The sequence below is a fragment of the Typha angustifolia genome, chromosome 15 (assembly GCF_048772165.1).
Source record: "Typha angustifolia cultivar Huaian chromosome 15, ASM4877216v1, whole genome shotgun sequence".
NCBI classification, from domain to species: domain Eukaryota; kingdom Viridiplantae; phylum Streptophyta; class Magnoliopsida; order Poales; family Typhaceae; genus Typha; species Typha angustifolia.
This window is the reverse complement of record NC_133253.1, coordinates 4,797,626-4,820,236: the sequence shown is the minus strand read 5'-3', so window position 1 is coordinate 4,820,236 and position 22,611 is coordinate 4,797,626. Positions and strand designations below refer to the sequence as shown.

At 37.9% G+C, this 22,611-nt stretch overlaps 2 protein-coding genes across 4 annotated transcripts; both read left to right on the top strand.

The window, feature by feature from the left end:
* The first annotated feature begins 5,143 nt into the window (after positions 1–5,143).
* Positions 5,144–9,243, top strand: LOC140777905 (ethylene receptor 3-like). 2 transcript variants are annotated; one of them, XM_073122316.1, is made up of 4 exons: positions 5,144–5,263; positions 5,399–5,531; positions 5,650–7,535; positions 8,397–9,243. In XM_073122316.1, exons 3-4 carry the CDS (start codon positions 5,796–5,798, stop codon positions 8,916–8,918), a joined length of 2,262 nt encoding a protein of 753 aa, XP_072978417.1. In that variant the 5' UTR covers positions 5,144–5,263; positions 5,399–5,531; positions 5,650–5,795; the 3' UTR covers positions 8,919–9,243. The 2 variants fall into 2 exon arrangements, with proteins under 2 accessions (XP_072978417.1, XP_072978416.1); XM_073122315.1 differs by lacking the exon at positions 5,144–5,263 and having other exon boundaries at positions 5,289–5,531.
* Positions 9,244–11,825: 2,582 nt separating this feature from the next.
* On the top strand, positions 11,826–22,610 carry LOC140777703 (P-loop NTPase domain-containing protein LPA1-like). 2 transcript variants are annotated; one of them, XM_073121999.1, is made up of 8 exons: positions 11,826–11,999; positions 12,109–12,278; positions 13,115–13,476; positions 13,597–13,678; positions 14,597–15,016; positions 15,168–15,872; positions 21,659–21,769; positions 22,064–22,600. In XM_073121999.1, exons 2-8 carry the CDS (start codon positions 12,123–12,125, stop codon positions 22,172–22,174), a joined length of 1,947 nt encoding a protein of 648 aa, XP_072978100.1. In that variant the 5' UTR covers positions 11,826–11,999; positions 12,109–12,122; the 3' UTR covers positions 22,175–22,600. The 2 variants fall into 2 exon arrangements, with proteins under 2 accessions (XP_072978100.1, XP_072978101.1); XM_073122000.1 differs by lacking the exon at positions 21,659–21,769 and having other exon boundaries at positions 22,064–22,610.
* The last annotated feature ends 1 nt before the right edge of the window (position 22,611 follows it).

Genomic DNA, 22,611 nt, shown 5'->3' with positions numbered 1-22,611 from the left:
AATAAATAGAAAATTATGATTAATTATTGAAATATTAGGTATAATCATATGGACCTTCCCATTTTGTTTCTTATGATAGCTAATTTATATTTAATTTCTATTTCTTTCCTTTTTAAAAAATAAGAGTAAGTGTGTGTGATAGTCGCATAATATGTATTAATAAAAAAAAACAAATAAATAATTAATAAAAATTGTATTCGGGATATTTTATATAGTTAAAGGGGTTGAAGTGTCGAAGAAAATAAATAGAGTTGTAATAAATAATAATAAAAAAGTATTAGTTAGTATAAAAGTATAATACTTGAAAAAAAATAATTATTGCTTAAACTCAAGGAAAACAACTCTTGAAAGAGATTACAGATTGATAAGAAAAGACTCAACTCTGTTCTCTTTCCAACCTTCATGGTTCAGGCTCAAACACCAAGCAAGATGTTAGGCACAGTCATTTAAACTGTTTGTGGTCCAATTCAATAAATTGATCCAATGTATAAGATTTATGGCTTCCCATGAAGATATTAGACAACAAATTAGCTCAAAAATAAGTTTTTAGGTACTAGACCAATTATATATAGCATGCTTGTACCTTAAAAGATCAAGGGACAGGACCTATATTTTACTAATTCTAACTTATCATAGCAGGTGATGAAATAGAAAATATTATGTTACTTGTATAAATATATATACCTCTCCATTAAGTTGCCTAACAAATGGGTAAGACAATTTTATGAGTATTATGAGTTTGACTTATAGTTGTATCAGTTTAATATATATATATATATTTTTATTAAACAAAACTACTGGAAAAGTGAGTAAGACAGCTGACTTTATATAAATTTATTTACAGTCCCTTTTACTCACACCCAAGCAGCAAAAGATATGAAGAAAATATTGAGCACTTATTTTGTCCCCAAAAAAAAAGATAAAAAAAGGTTGAGCACTTACAAAGTAAAACTTTAATGATAACAAAATTTAAAGACCAGTTATGTTTTTTAAAAGGTTAAATATATTTTATTATTATAAATATAGATATTAGTTTTAGAATTTATAAAGTGCATGGAGATAAAATAATTGTGAGCATAGTAAAATATTTTTACTATTTTAATTTATATTAAATGTAGTATCGTCCTACTGATCCTGGTTCATTGAATGCACTGTGGTCTGTGGAGTACGTATTGATGCATGGTCCTTTTTTTTTTTTTAAATTCTTTTTCCTATGTTGACGTTCAAATCAGTAGCCATGCATGATGCTGATGCATCTATGGGGGGACAGATGCATGAATGAATGACCTCCAGAATATCATGATAATTTTGTTGGCTGTCATGTCATCTACTACTTGTACCAGACGCAACAATCCTCAGCATTCCCTCAGAAATTTCCTGTACCTATAACCAGTACTCAAACTCTATTATTGGCTGCACAAAGAAATTATGTTCTTTGGTTGTTCTTTTTAGGTCTGGTTAGGTTGCAGGATAAGGCCTAAATTTAATTAGTTAATTTTAATTTATTTTAAAAATTAAAAAGATATTTAGTTACTAATTTAAATTAGGAATTCTGAATCAGTTCAAGAAAGTTTTTAAACTCAAAATAAGCAATGATAAGTGCTGTATGACAAGAAATAACATTAATTTTATGCATTTGTGTTAAATTTAGGTTAGAAAAAAAAGACTGGTTAGCACACCCCTTTGGAATAGTGAGCATCTTGAGATATTTTAACTAGCAGTTTATTAGTATATAATTCTCATTTGAAGTGGTTTTTGTTATCTCTCTTTATAAGTCTCTCATCTTGTTTTGGGGTTATATATAAAATTAAAATAAAATATTTCTTTAGGATTGCTTGATCCCATGTGTGTTTCACTATCTTCTTAGTTTTGATTATTTATTTAGTTTATAGTTTGCTTTGTTTTGATTTTTATTTTGATACACATTTCTAATTAGAATGACACTTTGGGAAAGTAAATCATTTTGTTATAGAGTGATTAGTCATATGTGTGAATTTTATGTATATTATTTTCAAGAGTCTTATTTGTTATTAAAAAAAAATCATCACTGTTTTTTATTTGTCCGTTATAGTTATTTTGATTCATTTTCGGTCTTGACGTCTTTCTCAAAATATTAATATTCACTATTTATTTACTTAGATTCATCCTATTTTGTATTTTAAAAAATGTTAATAAAAATGGCCACATTGTGTAATTTGAAAGCAGCTTTTAACTAATTTTTTGATATACTTAACTCTGTGTGATGGTCATCCTTGTATCAAAAGTATTGGTTGATATATATTTAAATGAGAGAAAAATATTATTTTGAATTTAAAATAAAGAATATGAATAAGTTTTATTCGACATTAACTTTAGATATTTGTTTGTCTAAGAATTGTTTCATGTTTTAATGTTTTCCTATAACAAATTAATAAGACACTACAATTAATTTTAAAATTTCATGTGATCAAATATCTTAGGTTTTAATAAGCTAATATAAATATTTATGCATTTCTTTGTGATTTTGTAACATGTCTAACCTATTTGATGAATACATCAACAAAAAATATTAAAAAAAATAATACATAAATTGGAATGTAAAATCTGCAATTTTATATATTGAATATTTTAAAATTTGGTGATATAAAATTCTCGGGATTTGACTGCATTCTTGAAATTTGAAATGGTTTTGTGCATTTTCTAAAATGTAATAGTTGAAAAAAAAAATTGATGTTGATGTAGAATTATTTTTAAAAAACTCGTTTATTCTGTCAATTTATAATAAAAATGGGGACAGATTGTTATAAAGAATCTGGTCTCTAATTAGTTATTGTTTGAAAAGAACCTATTTGGTGTCTAATTAGTTATTGTTTGAAAAGAACCTGAGAACTATAATATCCCTTGACCTAACCTAGTGTGGTCTCTAATCTATAATCTATTTGAAAGAGATATATAAGATGGTTTTAATCTAATTTTAAGTAATCTTATCTACTATATTTTGGAGGCTATTAACAAATATCTCTCGGTTTTGGATGAAATATGCTAAATTCAAATTTTACTTATTATTTCTATATCAAATTATTATCAACTTACTGATATTAGAATGAAATTAGAATGCAATTATAGAAGGTAGTTTTTTATGGGTTTAAGCGAGCAATATCTCATATACCCAGATTCATGGGTATTGATAAAACGATTTATAAGTCATTTTTATAATTATTGTAGTTACCTAATAATTTATTTGATAGAGTAAAATTAAGAATTTTCAAGTAAATTTTTTTTTTTAATTTCAAATCATCTCTCTACATTTTTCTCCTAACGCAAATAGACCACAATTAATAAAAAAAGGTTCATGTTCCCAAATTCATACGAAGGACACGTGGCATGAGAGCGTAGGTTGAAGCGACAATATCACCGGATAAGGCAATATGTCCGAATTCAGACGTGGCAGTCTGGGGGCATTCCCTGAATCTGGTTCATTTTTGCCAATAGGATAGGATACATGTTATCCATGCAGCACCACCTTCCTTTTGAATAAAGAGAAATATATACAAACATATATTTGTTTATTCCTAAAAAAAAGGAGTGGGCGGTTCCAAAAGTGTGTACGTCAGCCCCACGTCACCTATCATCCAAATCCAGTCTAGGTTCTCCTCATGTCCCCGTTCAAAGGATTTGGTCCCAATAATAATCACCTGCCCGTGGCCCCACGAGGTGTGTCCTATACTCATTTAGCCCAATAGTTTATCTCTCAGTTAGATCATAAAGTGGAAATCAAATCTTTGTCAGAAAATTTTCTTTTCCCTAATCCTAGATTCGTCTGCTCTCCCGAGTAGTAGATAATTTTATTCTTATTTTTTTATTATATTTAATATTTTGGATAAAAACGTATAAATTTTTCCCACACAAAATATATATATATATATTTAGAGGGACGGAAATGGAACTCACATGTCTTCTTGTGGTTGCTTGCGTCATCACATTCTCGGATAAGAACCCAAAACGCATCATCCAACAAAAGGACGAAAACAATGCATCTCGATGGAGAGGAGAGCAAAGGTTTTGGTGTCTTTATTTATTTATTATTAAATGTTTTGGTGCATTGAACGTGACCAAGGAAGTGAACAAAACGGTACATCCAACCACGCACGTGGATGTGTATATTTGCAGATCAACCTTAAAAAACTAAATAAATACTATTCGTGATTTGCCGCTTGTCTCACTACAATAATCGCTTGCAACCCATGTTTAATAGATGATGCTCAGACTAACTTTGTCCGGAAGAAAAGGAGCATAGCATATTCAAATCATAGGCATATAATTTACCCAGTCCAGTTTTGAATTTTTATTTTTTTATTATCCATCTTAATATTTATCAAAAGTAATGATATTTATTGTTTTATGTACGCTAATGATATAAGTGGGTCTGCCTTTGCTCAAGGTAATTTAGCAACCTTAATATTTAGGCTTTGTTTGATTGAGTAGAATTAGGTTGTTCTTGAATAAATCTCATTTATTTCAAAAAAATTGATGTCATAGATATCTCTACAGAATTTTTTTTAGGTGGGATATTTAAAATATCTCACCCACTTATTCTAAAATATAAATGATTAATTAATTTGCGCTCACTTATTTATTGTTACTTATAATGATATATTGTGGATCAAATTTATGTTGAATAATTTAATGTGATTATAATATACTTAATGATATATTAGAATACATTGATAGTGAAAAAAATTGTGACGTAAAATATTTATTTTGGACGCTTTTTATAAGGGTGTTTATACTGTGTAAATTATGTTGAATTAATTTGAGCAAGAATTGTAAAAATAGCCATAAAAATTATTTACAGGTATTTCCTATCTTAATAATAATAATATGTTCTATTTTATGTTAAACTAGAAAAAAGTTAAAATTTTTAACTCTAACTATAACGCCCGGACATTATTTTATCTTGTATTTTTATTTCAGTACTTATACTTACTTTTACAATCACGCACCAAATTAAAATTAGGATAAGTTATTTCTTAAAGATGCGTACGGGTCGCAGGGACGACAAATGGCGACGTGACTCCTAGGATTTAACTCACAAGGAGGCAGAGAATAGAAGGGGCCCGCTTCCTGGGTGGAGGAATGGGGACGGCGTGGACCACAGCGAGCCCTTGGTTGTAACGGAACTGCAAAACTCAACGGCTACGAGTGCCCACAAGTGAAGTTCTTTATATTTTTCTACGGTCACAGTAATTACGGAGAGTAAAGATGGCGAATTGATTATAAATAGGTATACAGTTTCTGTTGCTTTCTTGTAGTTCTTCTGTTATTTCTCCTCGAATCGAAGGAAACTGTAGCTAAGGAGTCAACTTTTATTTATTTTGTGTCTTGTTTCTTTTTCTTTTTTCTCTTCTTTCTTTTGCAGGGAATTGGAGCTTTTGCAGGAAGTGGGTCAGTTGGGTTTTGCCGGAATTCCTTCTGGTTGACGTGCGATTGGGAGATCCACACACTTGATCTCACGGGGGTTTTTTTTTTTGTTCTCAGGCTTGATTCCAAAGGTTTTCATCTTTGTCATCGAGTCCCTTTGTGTTTGTTCATCTTGTTTCACATTATATTGCGATGATTTGAAGAGTGGATTTGATAGTTAATAGAATGATTCTTTTTACTTGTGCGTAGTATTTTGGTGGATTGATGCCGTCGTGCTCAAAGAAGTGATGGATTCTTGTTCTGATAACAAAAGGAGAGTAGAATATATCCTGGAAAAGACGGGGGTTGGTTCTCCTTTGCGATATCTATTGCCTGGATGATGCTTCCATGTCGAAATGGTAAATGCCTTGTGCCACGGGCTGTTCATACTATCTCTGCTCTTCTTCTTTTGTGCCGCTGAGATCGAATTCCCGCACTGCAACTGCGACGGAGAAGGCTTCTGGAGCGTCGACAGCATCTTCAGATGGCAGAAAGCCGGCGATTTCTTGATCGCTGCCGCCTATTTCTCGATCCCCCTTGAGCTCTTATACTTTGTGACATGCGCCAATCTCTTCCCCTTCAAATGGGTCCTCTTCCAATTCGGCGCCTTCATCGTCCTCTGCGGCCTGACCCACTTGCTCAATGTGTTCACCTACGAGCCCCACTCCTTCCTCTTGATGCTTAGTCTCACCATCTCCAAGTTCCTCACGGCTCTTGTCTCATTCTTGACAGCAATCACACTCTTAACTTTGATCCCTCGGCTCCTCAGGGTGAAGGTGAGGGAGAATTTGTTGCGGTTGAAGGCTCGCGAGCTCGACCGGGAAGTAGGCTTAATGAAGAGGCAGGAGGAAGCGAGATGGCATGTGCGGATGCTGACTCAGGAGATCCGTAGATCGCTAGATAGACATACCATATTGTACACCACTTTGGTTGAGCTCTCGAAGACGCTGGACCTGCAAAATTGCGCCGTGTGGATGCCAAATGAGGGGAGGAGGGAGATGGATCTTACGCACGAGTTAGTACCGAGATGCTCTCGGGGTGAATATGGGCTTTCCATTCCGATTGATGACCCCGACGTAAGAGATATCAGGAATACTGAGGGTGTGAGGATACTCCTATCGGAGTCGTTGCTTGGCTCTGCAAGTAGAGGGGAAAAGGATCACTCGGGCCCTGTGGCAGCAATTAGGATGCCTATGTTAAGAGTTTCTGATTTCCATGGGGGAACACCTCAAGTAATTCAAACGTGCTACGCCATATTGGTTCTGGTTCTCCCTAGAGATGACTCTAGGACTTGGAGCCCCCATGAGCTAGAGATTGTTGAAGTCGTCGCTGATCAGGTTGCTGTCGCCCTATCTCATGCTGCAGTTTTAGAGGAGTCTCAGTTGATGAGGGACAAACTTGTAGAACAGAACCGGGTGCTGCTGCAGGCAAAGCAAAACATGATGATGGCTAATAATGTGAGAAATGCATTTCAGAGGGTCATGAGCCACGGAATGAGAAGGCCGATTTACTCAATCCAGGGTATACTGTCGATGATGCAAGAGGAATGTTTGACTCCTGAACAAAAGCTTATTGTCAATACGATGGTAAGAACTGGAAATGTGGTTTCAACTCTGATCAATGATGTAATGGAGATATCTACTGTCAAAAGAGAACAATTTGCTGTGGAGATGAGGCCTTTCCGGTTGCAATCGCTGATCAGAGAAGCTGCTGCTGTTGCAAGGTGCCTCTGTGATTTTAGGGGAGTTGATTTCAGGATCGAAGTCAAGAATAAGATCCCTGATCGAGTTATTGGTGATGAAAGATGGATTTTTCATGTTATATTGCATATGGTTGGTAACCTTTTGCACGGTTGCGATAAAGGATACATTATATTTCAGGTGCGTACTGATATGGAACCAGAAGAATGGCAAGGTCGGAGATGGATTCCGTGGAAGAAGACATTTTCAAGTGGGTATGCTCACGTGAGGTTCGAGGTCGAGATAAAAAGACCAGAACATTTTGATTCCATTTCATCAGTTAAGCTGGCTAGGCGACCAAATAGCGAGGCTTTCAGTATGGGCTTAAGATTCAGCATGTGCAAAAACCTTGTGCAGGTAAAATTTTAAATTTATATCTTACTTATGATTTAGACATCAAAGATGATTATAAAAAGGTTCCGGCCACACTATCAAATTGTTCCCCCTAGATCACGCAGAATACTTCTTATCTCAGTTATGAAGCTACCTCCTATTGTATAGGCATAGTATGTTAGAAGTTCTGTATATTTGGAATGAATCTTAAAACTTTGATAGTTCTAACTTCTATCCTGGAACCTTTAAGTAATGACAGAAGCTCTACTCTTAGTATCTAGAGTGATTACATTCTTTTCTCGAGCGTATTCTAACATATGTTGTGTAAAGACTTGTAAATTGAACTGTGAGGAGTCCTCCCTGTGGTAGTTCATATAAGTGATGGTTGACTGTTCAAATGCACCTGGTCTATCATATTAATGTAGGTTCTATAGTGTGAAAGTTTGTTTAAAAAGTTGAGGATGATTTACAGCTAAAAAACAACCTTTAATTGGAAATAATGGATTTATGCGTATGCTAGCAAGTACTTCCTGAACTTGACAAAATAAAAGGTGGTATACTTTAAGTTATGCCAACCTAATATTGGTTCTATCGAAGTTTGACAATCTTTGTTGTCTTGTTTTGTCATTGCCATCTAGCAGTGGCTTCTTCAATACCATCCATAATTTTCTTTTTCTTCACATCAAGTAATTGTGCGTGTTTGTGTGTTTCTTTTAATTCCTATTTCTCTTTGAACACATTCTTTTTAGTATATCACAGTAATGCTGTTCACAATTTTATTTCATTGATTTAATGAAGTCCAGAGTGTAATTGAAGAATCATGTCAAATTAGAAGCCGAGGAAACCTCTTATTTCTCTCACACAATTCTTCGTTGTTATGTGCAGTTGATGCAGGGTAATATTTGGGCAGTTCCGGACTCCCAAGGCCTGCCAGTAAGCATGACATTAGTTCTTCAATTCCAACCGCAACCTCCAACAGCAATCTCCAATCCAGGAGGAAGCTTTGAGCACCAACACATATCTTCCTCTATTTTGAAGGGCCTCAAAGTTTTGCTCGCTGATGACGATGAAATTATCAGTTCTGTGACACAAAAACTCCTTGAGAAATTGGGTTGTTGTGTCTCCGCTGTTTCGTCTGGATCCCAATGTTTGAGCTCCCTGGATGCCTCTGTTATGCATTTCGAACTTGTTATTCTAGATCTCGACACGGCTAAGACAAATGGCTTTGAGGTGGCCATGAGAATTGGGATGTCAAGAGATGGGCGCTGGCCTTTGGTTATTGCTTTGACTGCTTGTGCTAAGGAAGATATGTGGGAGAAATGTATCCAGTGTGGAATTAATGGTCTGATCCGTAAACCAATTATGCTGCAGGCAATGAAAGATGAACTCATTAGACTCCTGCATTAAATAAATGGCTTCCTTGCTGAGTCACTTAGATAAAATGCAGCAGTTTTGCTTGGCCAAATTCCTTCAGTTCTGGTCGCCAAATTTTGTGGCATATGAGAGAGTGACCTTTTTCACACGACCGATAAGAGAATAGACCATATGAAGCATGATTTTATAAGTGGTCTGACTATGTTCAAGATATTTGTTGTGGCCTGAGCTTTTGATATGATAAAAGCCCTATCTACTAGATAACATTATCAACCAGCACCGTTGAAGAATCAGAAAATGGTGATCTCTCCATATTAGTTCATTTTGCGAGCAGTGCACTGAGAAATAACACTTAAAGGTAGGTTATGTTTCTGAAATCTGGAAATTGGTTGATGAAATAGAGGGCTCTATACCTTGAGGCCAGACAAACTTCTTTTTGAGTATACCAACTAAATCTAGAGTTCCTTTACGGCAGGTAAATTTCTACGGCATTCCTGACTTCCTTACCATATTTGTTGACAGAAAAGAAGGCCATACCTGAGAACTAGATCAGATAAAACGGCATTTGGTGTTGGAGGAAAGTTTAATCGCGAAATGTAATTCCAGAAAAGTTAACATCGACTAATTTACTTTCATTTGCAGCAAGGAACATAATTCTTGTTCTATATATTTCCAATGTCTTATGATTGATCTTTATCTATTAAAACAGAGAACTCTGTATCTGATATCTGAAGGTATTATGTAGTGTTTGTTCTTTTCAGTGTCAAACAACCAACAACAGTGGTAGTTTAGTTCGAGTTTGGGTGAGATTACAGAACATGGGGTATCCTACAGTAAATAAAAAATTTGCAAGTGCTCTGCCAAAGACTCATATCTCTGATACCAAGATAGAGTTTGATCCTCTAGACTTTTGTGCAGTTTATCTGAAGAAAGAAAAGTATCATCCAATGCAAGTTAGTTCACGAGGTGCAGGCGTCTTCTCCAGACCCACTTGGATGTAAAAAGATATAATTGTTCCACATAAAGTGATGCTCAGCTCTCCAATCACTGGAGGCTGCTCCCAGACCATTCAATTGGTTGGAGTGGAGAGAGTTGAGTGGGATTGTGGTGGTCAATTGGTGGATCTGGTTGACTCTTTTAGGTTCAAATAAGGATGGCGATACTATATATAAGAGCAACTATAATATCATAATTCTGTATAAAATTGATCTTTGTGTACTGGAAAAATGCTTGCTCTTTTTAATATCACAACCATGAACCATCTAAACTTTTGGCCTTGGGTTTTTAGCCTGCAGATTAGTCTAATATCATAAAGTCCACAAGCAATGCTGATATCATAATCCTGAGCCAGAACCTTTGTTTACACATCTCTAGCCTAGTTGATATGAAACTATCATAAAGTTTGACAATGTGAGGCATAATATCAGAAAAAAAAATTGTGAAAAATAATGTACATTTCACTTTTTAATGTCTCAAAAGCATCTTGGGTTAACTTTAGCCTAAAATATTCCTCAGACGATTTTAAAATCTGGTTTCTTTCTATTTTACGTTTCTATTAAAAAAAACTTACTATAAAAGTATTAAGATTATTTTCTAGTTTACAGTTAATTTAACCGATCTATATAGTAATTATCTGTAATGTATTAAATATGTATTTAGTATGGTGTGAATGAAAGTAAAGACAAAATATAGTGCCTTTTATAATACATTTTTTATAATATTATTGTTGAATATGTATATTATTTTTATAATATAATATATAATATATTAGTAATAGGGTTTTTGGATATAGAAGAAAAATGGCATTGGGTCTCCCGTTGAAAAACTTAAATATCCACATAAAACTTATGAATTCTGTGACAAGCTAGTAAGATTTAACCACAAAGCATGATCTTAAATGGCTTAGTATATGTATTAGTTAAGACTCAACGAGAGTGTAATACACGAGAAAATATTATGTGGTATTTAGATTATATTCTAGTAGGGGAATCCTGCACGTGCATGCTCATCTCACTCTAGGAGTGTAAAGGAGTTCTAGCTCAGGTTCGACTTAAAATTAATTTTGAGCTCTACTTTAATGTTTAATTTCAGCTCAGTTCAACTTGAGCTGAATTATACGGAGCCCGAGCTTTATTAGAGTAGGAAGAGACTACGACGGCGAAGCAAACGATGTCCGCTAGAATCTTTTTTAGCTTCTCAAATCAAAACAGCATCTACAAAGCCAATCAATCAAACCAAAATACCAAATACTCTAAACTCACCATCACATAAATCACCAACCAAGACCAATAAGATCAACAAGTCACATGTCCAAATAGTAGATCCTCCACGGAACCTTTGGCTCTTTTCTCCTTGATATTGGTGGCGATAGTGGAGGGACACCTCCTAGGGTGACGACTAGGGGGAGGTGAAGCTTCTCAAGCTCGTCAATGAAGACAGTGACGAAAGGATTGGAGAAGACTACTTCTTCCTGCTCCTTGCTTAGGGGGTTTTTGCTGACGAAGTTCTCTTTTATCAGGATGATACATGGCTTGCTAATGGAGGACGAGGCGGCGACAACTAGATGAGGAGGCGACAACAATTTGTTGAAGGAGGAGGAGGATGAGGCTTGCCGACGTCGAAGGAAGAGAAGGACGAGGATGAGACGATGGCTTGAGGAAGACTCGACGGCACAAATGAGCAAGTGTAAGGAATTGAGAAATTTAGAAGTAGAGATTTAGATTGTTTGAATACTAAATAGTGCTTAGTTATATATATATAACTGAGCCTATCGAGCCGAGCCAAGGTTGAGTGATAGTTTATTTTGACACCCCTATCCCACTCTTTGTACGTGATACAAATTGATTTCCACGTGTCCAATCGACGTGGAGTACGAAATAATTTGAGGAGCGTCGTATGCAAAAGATCTCTCACCGGATCGGGACCCAAAAGAAAAGTTATTTCAGAAGCCGATGGAAGCCGAAGGTGACGTGGGGAAGGCGTTGGGAAGGCGTTGGGAAGCGATGGCGCGCTCGTTTTCGAAGCTTCCGCCATGGTGTATCGAGTCCCATCTCCTCCATTGCAAACTCTAGCCCTAGATCCACCTTCCTCTGATCGCTACGATCGCCTTTCTAGGTTCGTCTGCTCTCTTCTCAGAGTCCGATCTACTGCGATCTCGACCGAGATTCTTTGTCCCCTTCTTTGATAATTCTTGGATGTTTAATCGCGATCTGCTGGTATTTAGAGAGGGATTTGGAGATGGCGGAGGTGGCGAAGCTACTCTACATTGTGGTGGTGGATGATGGAGAGGAAGGAGGAAGGAATGGGGAAGAGAGCGTCTCTTTCCGGTACACGCGGCCAGTGCTGCAGGGTACGCTGCAGCTAATGGGATGCAAGGCTCGTCATGCCTTCAAGGTTGATCCTCCGATCTCTGGATTGAGTTCTACTACTTGGTTTTGGTCGATTTATGCACTAATTTAGCATGTTTTTATTTCGTAATTGTTGGTCTCAATGTGTTGAGATTGATGGATGGATCTACCTGCGCGATTGTTCTGCTTGTTCTATTCTCTTTCTTTCACCATGGCGATCTTCTTCTGGTGTTGGATGTTAGAAGATCTCAATCTATTATGAAGCTACTAATACACATCCATCGCAATATACTTTAATACAACATATTTGGGGTCTTGACTTGCAAATGCTTTGCTTCATTCATTTTTTGTTCATCTATGCAAATTCACTTGCTATTATTATTTTGCTTACTCTTACAGTCTCACGTTATGTTTCGTTCTTCCACTCATAGGTCGTCTTGCATCTTAATCGAGTCCTCATTGATTAACCTCATAATCCTTCCATTCTAATTGCCTAGTATTTTGATCCATAAACCATGTCTGGTCTTAATGGGTATATGATGATTCACCAAACACATGAAAAATACTTGCCCCATTTAAACAATCCGGCTCTAACTCTATGCGTAATTTCCTGATGGATCTCACCTTCACTGAATTGGCAACATACTTTGCTATTTTCAGTGAACTAGATCTCTTCAGAGATTATTGTTCTATCGTTGTGTTATATGATCAGCTTTTTGAAGGGTGAAGATGTAATTGAGTTGTCATTGTGGTCTTTAAAATATTATGTAAACATATTTGCTGTCTTGCTGATTACAATGAAAGTACTATCCTTTTCTATAGTTCATTTCTATTTTCTCTACTTTTTAATCTAGGAGCTACTGCCAATTTAATTTTTCTCAGATTAGCCGAAGGGTTTTTGAAGTAATGAGGAATGAACACTCAGCTAATGAAATGGCCCCTTGTAAATCAAGAATAATGGCCAGTCCATCTGGTAAAGAAAATGCTTCTGATCAGACTGGTGGCTTGGATGGTGGAGAGGCCAAAAATGATCTTGATCAGACTGGTAACTTAGATCAGTACAAAGTCGCTGAGTACTTACCTCGAGAGAATGTAGAAACTAGTGTGATACTATTCGAGCTGTACAAAAGACTAACCACTATTGTTGTTACAAGGGAGAAGTTCCTCAATGTTGTTTGTGATGCCCTGTCTGTATATAAGTATGTGGGTCCAAATCAGAGGGCTGACTTGCTTCTGGCATGCAGGTAAGAATGTTTTCTGTTTCTTCCAGCATCATCTGTACTTGATATCTATCATCTTAGAATAGTAAGTCTATAACCTTGATTTTTGGAGTATCAAATTAATTTGTTTCTCTGTCCCTCTAGAATTCGAGAAAGAAAGGAGTCTGTAACTATTCTTTTGTGTGGCACAAGTGGGTGTGGCAAGTCTACACTATCTGCCTTACTGGTACTTAACCCCCATCACTTTCTTTTTAATGAATATAGGGTTCTATGATTTTACTCATGAATATATCATTTATCTTTTATCTGTGGAAGTGTAAAGGTTTCATACTTCTATGCCACCATATTTTAGTTTGAACAGTTTATCTGGCAATGGGTGTAAAGCTGAATTATTTTACCTAGTACCTATCTAGACCGCATTTTGGTGGGAGCCATGGGGCTTCTAACACTAGGAACCCATTGGTTGCAGGACATGCTTATGTTTACAGTGTTTGGACCTTTTGTAAAAAGAAAAGGATTCCTATAACTGGCCCAATTTTGAGATATAAATCTTTCGTATTATCATTGTAGTGATAAAATGGTATTTTCTTATTGGAGTAGCTTGTTGAGGCCTTTAATTATAAATTGCAGTCTCATAATGTACTTTGAATTATTTGCCTTTTGAAATGGTATTATTTCTTTTTGAGAACTGCATTGCTTTTATTTTATGAAATTTTCTATCACATGGAAAGACACAGTTGTAAGGTGGTCTGTGATCTATTATCATCTTTATGCATTGTGTTACTTCTCCTATTTACAAATCCTTGACATAAGAAGTCAGTCAACTTCATGTAGGTCTTGTGATCAATTAAAGATTTTTAATTGTTTATTTTCATTAGCTGTTAACCAACATGATAAGTAGAGAAAAGAAAAGGTATATGGACTTTGTGTGTATGCCCCATATTTTCCAAATACATATTGCAGTTTCACTGCAGATGTCCCTGTGGGTTTGACTGTTAATTATTTTCCAAGCAATTCCACTAGTCCATTTTGCATCACATGCAGCATGATATAAAGCAAGACTTTTGGCATGTCAATCTCTATATCTAAAATTACTTTCTGGTTTATAGCTTAACTAGCTTTGTAATAACATTATTTTTAACAGGGAAGCAGATTAGGCATCACAACTGTAATTTCTACCGATTCAATACGCCATATGATGAGGAGCTTTGTGGATGAAAAACAAAATCCCCTCCTTTGGGCTTCAACATATCATGCAGGAGAATGCCTTGACCCAGTGGCAGTTGCCAATGCAAAGGCTAAGCGAAAAGCAAAGAAGCTTGCTGTCGTTTCAAGCTCCACTATCAAGCAAGAGATAGATACAGATGTGAACGAGAAATCTAATGACCGATCTTCTGATCTAATTCCTGAAATTGAGTTGATCAGCAAAAAGCAAATGGCTATAGAGGGGTTTAAAGCACAAAGTGAAATGGTCATTGACAGCCTTGATCGATTGATTACTGCATGGGAAGATCGAAAAGAATCTGTGGTTGTTGAAGGTGTTCACCTAAGCCTCAATTTTGTGGTGAGTACTTTCTCATTTTCTTTAGTATGTACTTTTGTTGTTAGAATGGCAATGGGATTTCATGGAGAATTACTTGTACTCCCCTATTTTGTTTTAATTTTAAAGCAGTTTGATAATTCTTTTTCTTTTTTTGATATGTTGCATTTGTTAGATGGGGCTAATGAGAAAGCATCCTTCAATAATACCTTTTATGATATACATAACAAATGAGGATAAACACATGGAACGATTTGCAGTGCGAGCAAAATACATGACACTAGATGCTGCAAAAAATAAGTATGTCAAATACATCCGCAACATCAGAAGTATCCAAGACTATCTCTGCGACCGAGCTGATAAGCATCTCGTGCCTAAAATAAATAACACAAATGTTGACCGGAGTGTGGCAGCAATACATGCCACAGTTTTTAGCTGCCTGCGTAGGCGGGAGGAAGGAGAGCAGCTGTATGACCCAACTACAAATACTGTTTCTGTAATATATGAAGAGTACCGAAACCAGTGTGCCGCAAACTCCCTGAGCTCCAAGGGTATGTTCCAATTAATTCAGAGACAGGGGTCCTCAAGGCATCTTATGGCTCTCTTCAATAAAGATGGATCTGTTGCCAAGGCTTGGCCCATTGAGTCTGCTGATGGAAATGGGAGCAATCCTATGTATGGCCCCTTACAGATCGGAAAGGCTGAGCCAGTAAATCTTCAGTTTGGTAATTTTGGGATTAGTGCTTGGCCTAGTGATACTTGTAGTACCAGTCATACTGGGAGCATTGATGATTCAAAAGCCGATGGTACAGACACAGATAGTAGATGCTTTTCGTCTTGTTGCAGCTCTCCGAAAATGTCAGATGCACCTGCTAAAGAGGTACGTCTTTTCTTCTTTATGTAAGTTCTCCAAGTATTATGTTTTATTGGGGAAGAACCCTGCATCTTGCCACAAGCGATCTGCATGTGCTTGGACTTTGCTGAACTTCCAAATTTCTTTCTTCCTTCCAATCATAATAAGTTGATCTCATATGTTTTCTACCATCCTACAGTGGCCCAATATTGACTTGTCTCAAGGTACGGTAATATCTGATGGTTTTGTATTTTAATGTTGGCTATTTAACCTGAAAGATAAGGTTGCTAAGACAGTTGACCTAGAGAGGAGGTGATGTCTTCTGATACTGTTAGTATGACTTGTTTTTTGGACCATTAACCATGTTCTAAAAATCTATGATTACTTTTCATAAGTTTGCACACTGCTAACAGACTAAACTGCTGCAATGCTGGAACTTAATGAGACGAATGGAAGAACACACTTATATTCACATTGAGAATGAGTATAAATACATGGTTGAGGTATATTGTCCCTCAGGTACATGATAAGAGTATATACATTAACACCCCCCTTCAAACTCAAGGTGGATCAAACACAAGGAGTTTGCTAATTAGATATCTAAAGCGTGGAGTGGGATGTGATTTGGTGAAGAAATCTGCTATTTGCTCCATAGATGATATATGTGGAAGACTAATAGTGCCAGCTAAAAACTGATGTCGAACAAAGTGACAATCTACCTCAATATGTTTTGTTCTCTCATGAAATACAGGATTGCTTGCTATTTGTATAGCACTCCTGTTATCACAATAAAGAGCAGTGGGTGTAGGAGTTGCTATGCTAATATTTCCCAATAGACGACGAAGGTGAATGATTTTCTTAGAAGTAGTGGACATGGCTCTATATTCCGCTTCAGTGCTAGAGAGAGAGATAATATCTTGCTTCTTGCTCCGCCACGATATAAGAGAGTCACCAAGGAATACACAGAATCCAGTAGTAGAACGACGAGTGGTAGGATCACCAGCCCAATTAGCATCAGAATAAGCACGAAGAACAAGAGACGAATGAACAGACATCAATAGAGAGCGAGTAACAGTCCCCCGCACATATCTGAGAATCCGGAGTAGTGCTGCATAATGAGTAGATCGAGGAGCCGCCACAAACTGACTAACTATACTCACAGCATGAGAAATATCTGGCCTAGTGATGCATAAATACACAAGTTGTCCAACAAGCTGTCTGTATCTAATTGGATCTGTCAATGGCACTCCATCTGTAGGACGAAGCTTCACATGAAGCTCAAGAGGTGTATCAACTGTCCGATCATCAGATATAGCTGCCCTGCTAATCAAATCAGAAACATACTTTTGTTGAGATACAAGTATACCTCTCTCACTATGAGCAATCTCAAGACCAAGAAAATAATGCAGGTGACTCAAGTCCTTCATCTGAAAGTGCTGAGACAAATGTTTCTGTAGAGACTTGATAGTAACTGAATCATCACCTGTAATAATCATGTCATCTACATAGAGTAGTAGAATAACATGTCCCTACGGAGAAATACGCGTAAACATAGAGTGATCATGATCACTCTCAACAAAACCAACCTCTGTCATTGCTCGACGAAACCGCTCAAACCAAGCACGGGGTGCTTGCTTGAGACCATAGATGGCACGCTGAAGTCGACAAACATGGGACAAAGGAACAGATAATCCCGGTGGAGGCTGCATATAAACTGTTTCTGCCAAATCACCATGAAGAAAAACATTCTTTACATCCATTTGATACAAAGGCCAGCGACGAATGGCAGCTACCGCAAGAAGAGTACGTACAGTAGTCATCTGAACCACAGGGGCAAATGTCTCCTCATAATCAATGCCATACTCTTGGGTGAAACCTCTAGCAACAAGACGAGCTTTATATCTTTCAATAGATCCATCAAGTCGTCTCTTGATTTTGTAAACCCATTTACAACTAACAGGTTCAATGCCACTTGGTAGAGGAACAACATCCCATGTCTGAGTATGTGCAAAAGCCTGAAACTCCTCATTCATAGCATGTTGCCACTCAAGATGGACAACAGCCTCCTGATAAGAATTAGGCTCATGATCTGCATGAAGAGCTGTCAGAAAGGTGTGGAACTCAGAAGAATAGCATGCAACATCAATAAATCCATATCTCTGAGGAGAACGATGCTCACGTTGAGATCGGTGAGGACCCACAGTACCAGCTGGAGGAGAAGGTGTAGGAGGTGGAGCCGAAAATGAAATAGGAGGAACATGAGGAGAAGATGAAGGAGGTACATGAATAACTCGTCGAGAGTATACCTGAGTGATAGGACGACAAGGGAGAGAATCACTAGGACATCCAACAAGAGGCTCCTCAGGAGAATTTGAAGTGGGTACTGTCTCAAGAGGAGACTGAGGAATAGATGTCGAAGCTGGAGGCTCAAGAAAAGTGAGGTCCTCAGACTCATGAGAGTAATAAGGAATATTCTCTAGAAAAGAGACATGACGAGCAATCCGCATTCGACGAGTCAAAGGGTCATAGCATCTATAACCTTTGTGTTCAGAACTATATCCGAGAAGAACACATTGCACAGATCGAGCGAACAACTTGTCATACTCATGAGCAGGTAGCAAAACAAAGCAAGTACATCCAAAGACATGAAGAATACTATAATCTGGTTTAACAGATAAAAGAACCTCATGAGAAGAGCGATCTTGTAGGAGAGGAGAAGGCATGAAGTTAATAAGGTTAACAGAGGTCAAGAGAGCTTCTGCCCAGAAAGAACGAGGGACAGATGAACTAAGAATGAGAGCACGCGTAGTCTCTAAAATATGACGATGTTTTCGTTCTGCTACACCATTTTGTTCATGAGTGTAGGGACAAGACTGTTGAAAAATGGTGCCATGAGAATGGAGAATGGAACACATAGCAGTAGAGGTGTACTCTCGAGCACAGTCAGACCTGAAAACCTTAATGTGTTTGTGAAACTGAGTGTGAATCATAGATGTAAAAATTTGATAAATTTGGGGAATCTCAGAGCGATGACGAATGAGATAAACCCAAGTATATCTAGAAAAGTCATCAATGAAACTCACATAATACAAATATCCACACCTGGAAGATAAAGGTGCAGGGCCCCATATATCAGAATGAACAAGATCAAAAGATGAACTGCTTTTACTATTACTTGAAGAAAAAGGAAGAGCTGATAGTTTGGCTAACTTACAACTCACACAATCCGACATAGAACTAAAACCAAAAGAATCTCATCCTAAGGCTCCAGAATGGAAAATACCTTTAAGACGAGATTTGGACATGTGACCTAACCTACGATGCCACAAATCAACAGGAGAGAGAGTAGCACCAACAAAATGGGAAATAGGTGAGACAGGTAGATGAAGAGAAGAGATGTGGTAAAGGCCACCAGCTCTACGACCAACTCCAATCTCCTGGCCGGTAAGTGGATCCTGCACAACACAAGAAGTCGCAGTAAATAAGACATGATAGCCAGAATCACAAATACTGCTAACTGAGAGAAGATTCATGCTCAGATCAGGAACATGTAAGACAATGCGATAAAGTGAGATGACCGGAATGCTCTGAGGTAGTGGTAATAGATCCAGACTGATAAATGGGAAGAAGAGATCCATTTGCAGTCTGAAGAGGTGGCAAATGCGACATGGGTGAGCAAACAGTAAGTATAGAAGAATCTGGAGTCATATGCTGAGTAGCACCAGAGTCCACAATCCAAGTATCACGAGTAATACCAGATGGAGTAGACATGGCTGAGTGATTTGTTGGAGAAGCAGATGTAGTGGCCACTGGATTATGTAAAAGACGACTGAGGAGCTGACTCTGTTGCGCCAGTGTTTGCTCAATCTGTTGAAGACGATCTGATGGAGCAGTATGCAAGACAGGAATGGTGGAAGGCATCTCAGAAGAAACAATAGTAGCCATAGATGCCGGCGGACGTAGACGACTCTTTTGTTTGTGGTTCTTGCCTTTCTCAGGATACAATTCCCAACATGTCTCAATCAGATGACCCGGCTTATGACAATGGGAACACTGAGGACGAGAGCGAGAGTAATTAGCAGAAGCAACAGCAAGAACCTGTTCCACCCCGGTCGAAGGGAAAGCCACTAGTGGAGCACATCGAGACTGAACAGTACATAGTCGAGTCTCCTCAGCAACTAGCTCAGCCACAGCTGACTCTAAACTTGGCAAAGTGCCACGATGAACCAAAGTTCCTGCCAAAGGAGCAAACTCTGGGCGAAGAGCATACAGAAACTGGTACAACTGACGATGCTCTCTAAAGGTCTCATAAGTGCTGGCAAACCGCAAAGGAAAATTAGAAGGCTCCAATGTCTGCAACTCACGTCAAAAGTCTCGCATATGACTATAAAACTTTTGGATGGATCGTTCACCTTGCTGAGCTGTTTGAGCACTGGACAGAAGGTGATACTCCCGAGCACCACTAGATTCGACAAAACGAGATCGAAGGTGGCACCAAAGATCAGCTGCAGTGATAAATCAGATAAAATCCGGACGAAGTGCTTTGTCAATAGAGATAATCAAATATGTCCGAACACGACGATCACGAGCCTTCCAAGTAGCATGCTCTTTGGAGTCATCGGAAGGTATAATACTAGATTTGTCAAGATGAATTGAGAGGTCACGTCCATCAAGTGCACTCTCTACTGTAGCACACCAATATGGCCAATCAGCAGCGGTTACAAGCATAAAATCAGCGGAAGAAGAAAGATAATCACGGACTGTATCAGAATTAGCCATTGAAAAATAGTAGCAACAGATTCAAGTTGCAAGTTTAATCAATTAATCCTTTGCTGGCTCAGACTTCAAGCATGACCAAATTGAGATGAATTGATCTAATCAATTATTTCTCAGATAGGATTGAGATGAATTGAATCAAGTAGCAAGTTTAATCAATTAACCCTTTGCTAGATCAGACTATTAACCCTTTGCTAGATCAGACTTCGAGCAAGAACAAATTGAGATGAATTGATCTAATCAATTATTTCTCAGATAGGGATTGATTCACCTTGCGTTGAGTCCTAGAGGTGCCCAACCTATAACGATTGCCGTCGCCGGAGTTGGAGGAAGCGTCGGAGTTGGCAAGCCTCTCCGATCAAAAGCTTCCAGCCTGATAGAGATCCAGAGAAGGGGCGGAATCGACGGAAAGGGGCCGGAGTCGACGGATTCGCCGGCGGCGTTGATGGAGACCTTGGAGCTGCCACTCGAGCTCGCGACAATCGATGGTAGCGAGGCGTCGAAGGAAATGAAGCTCGCAATAGTCGACGGCGGCAAGGCGTTGAAGGCCAGGAGACGCCGCTCCTCCTCTGCGGAATCGACGGAAAGGGGCTGGAGTCGACGGATTTGCTGGTGGTGTCAATGGAGACCTTGGAGCTGCCACTCGAGCTCGTGACGATCTATGGCAGCGAGGCGTCGAAGGAAATGAGTGTGATCCATCGACCGGAGAGATTGATCAGCTACGAGTTCACGAAGAAGGTTAGAGATGGTAACCTAGTGTGGGCTCTGATACCATGTGACGAATGGAAGAACACACTTGTATTCACATTGAGAATGAGTATAAATACATGGTTGAGGTATATTGTCCCTCAGGTACATGATAAGAGTATATACATTAACAGACATTATCTACCCTTGCTTGCCAAATGTTGTAAATCTACCTCATACTGTGGTGAATTGCATCGAAATTATACTTCTCTTTCTAAGTTCTCAAGAGCCTCACTGAAATCTTAACGAATGACCTCCATGTCTATCTCATTTATACTTGCCATTTCCAGCTAAAGGAGGAGGTATCAGTATCTGGAAGTGAAGAAGAAGCTGATCTTCCACCTGATGCAGATAGCGAAGAGGATCTAAGTGATACAGGGAACAACGAAATCCATGAGGAGGTAAGAAAGTGGATGGATTGTCAGATCCTTCATCGCATAAATCTTTATTCCTGTCTGCTTCTATATTAGTCTTTGATGTTCATCTGAAGTTAAATGCAAGTGCTGATATGGACATGCCACATCAGTTCGACATATATCATTAGAGATTTCCAGGTTTTATATTGGTCAATTGCAAGTTAAGACCTTAGATTGTATTTCCTGGCAGTTCACTGATGATGCTCTTTTCTCCTTTCCTTTCCGTTTTAAAGAAGTTATTAATCTTAATCTGATTTTGGCTGATGTTTGCTTTTGCAGTTGGAAGGATCTGTTGATGAAAACTCAACCAAATCTGATGAGGAATATGAAGACTTGGCCATGCGAGATTCCACAAAGGATGGTTATTTGTCTGATGATGATGAAGAGTGAGAGAAAGAAGAGCTTTCAACTTAAAGAGTAAGGGATGATATCATGGCAGAGAAGTCATAAGGATGAGCAAAAGCGATCGAGACGACGCTATGTTCTCTCTTATTCCCAATCTATTCCTAGCTCTAACGGAGTGTCTTTAGAACTCAGGGAGGCAAGTTACCAGTAAGAGCTGCAGTGTTGAACGGCCGATCTCTCTCTCTCTCTCTCTCTCTCTCTCTGCCGGTTGATTAAGAGTATAAATAGCTTGGGAAACAGCATGCATCTACGTCTTTAATGTCGGAGAGTGTTTTTTTGGTTGATTTTTGAGACGGAAGAATTCATTTGTTGACGTTTTCGAAATAAGTTCGTGTGTAATGCCCCATATTCCTTCGTTGGCAAGATTTCAACTGTAAATATCTTTAATTCATACAAGCTATTTTACTATTTATTATATATGA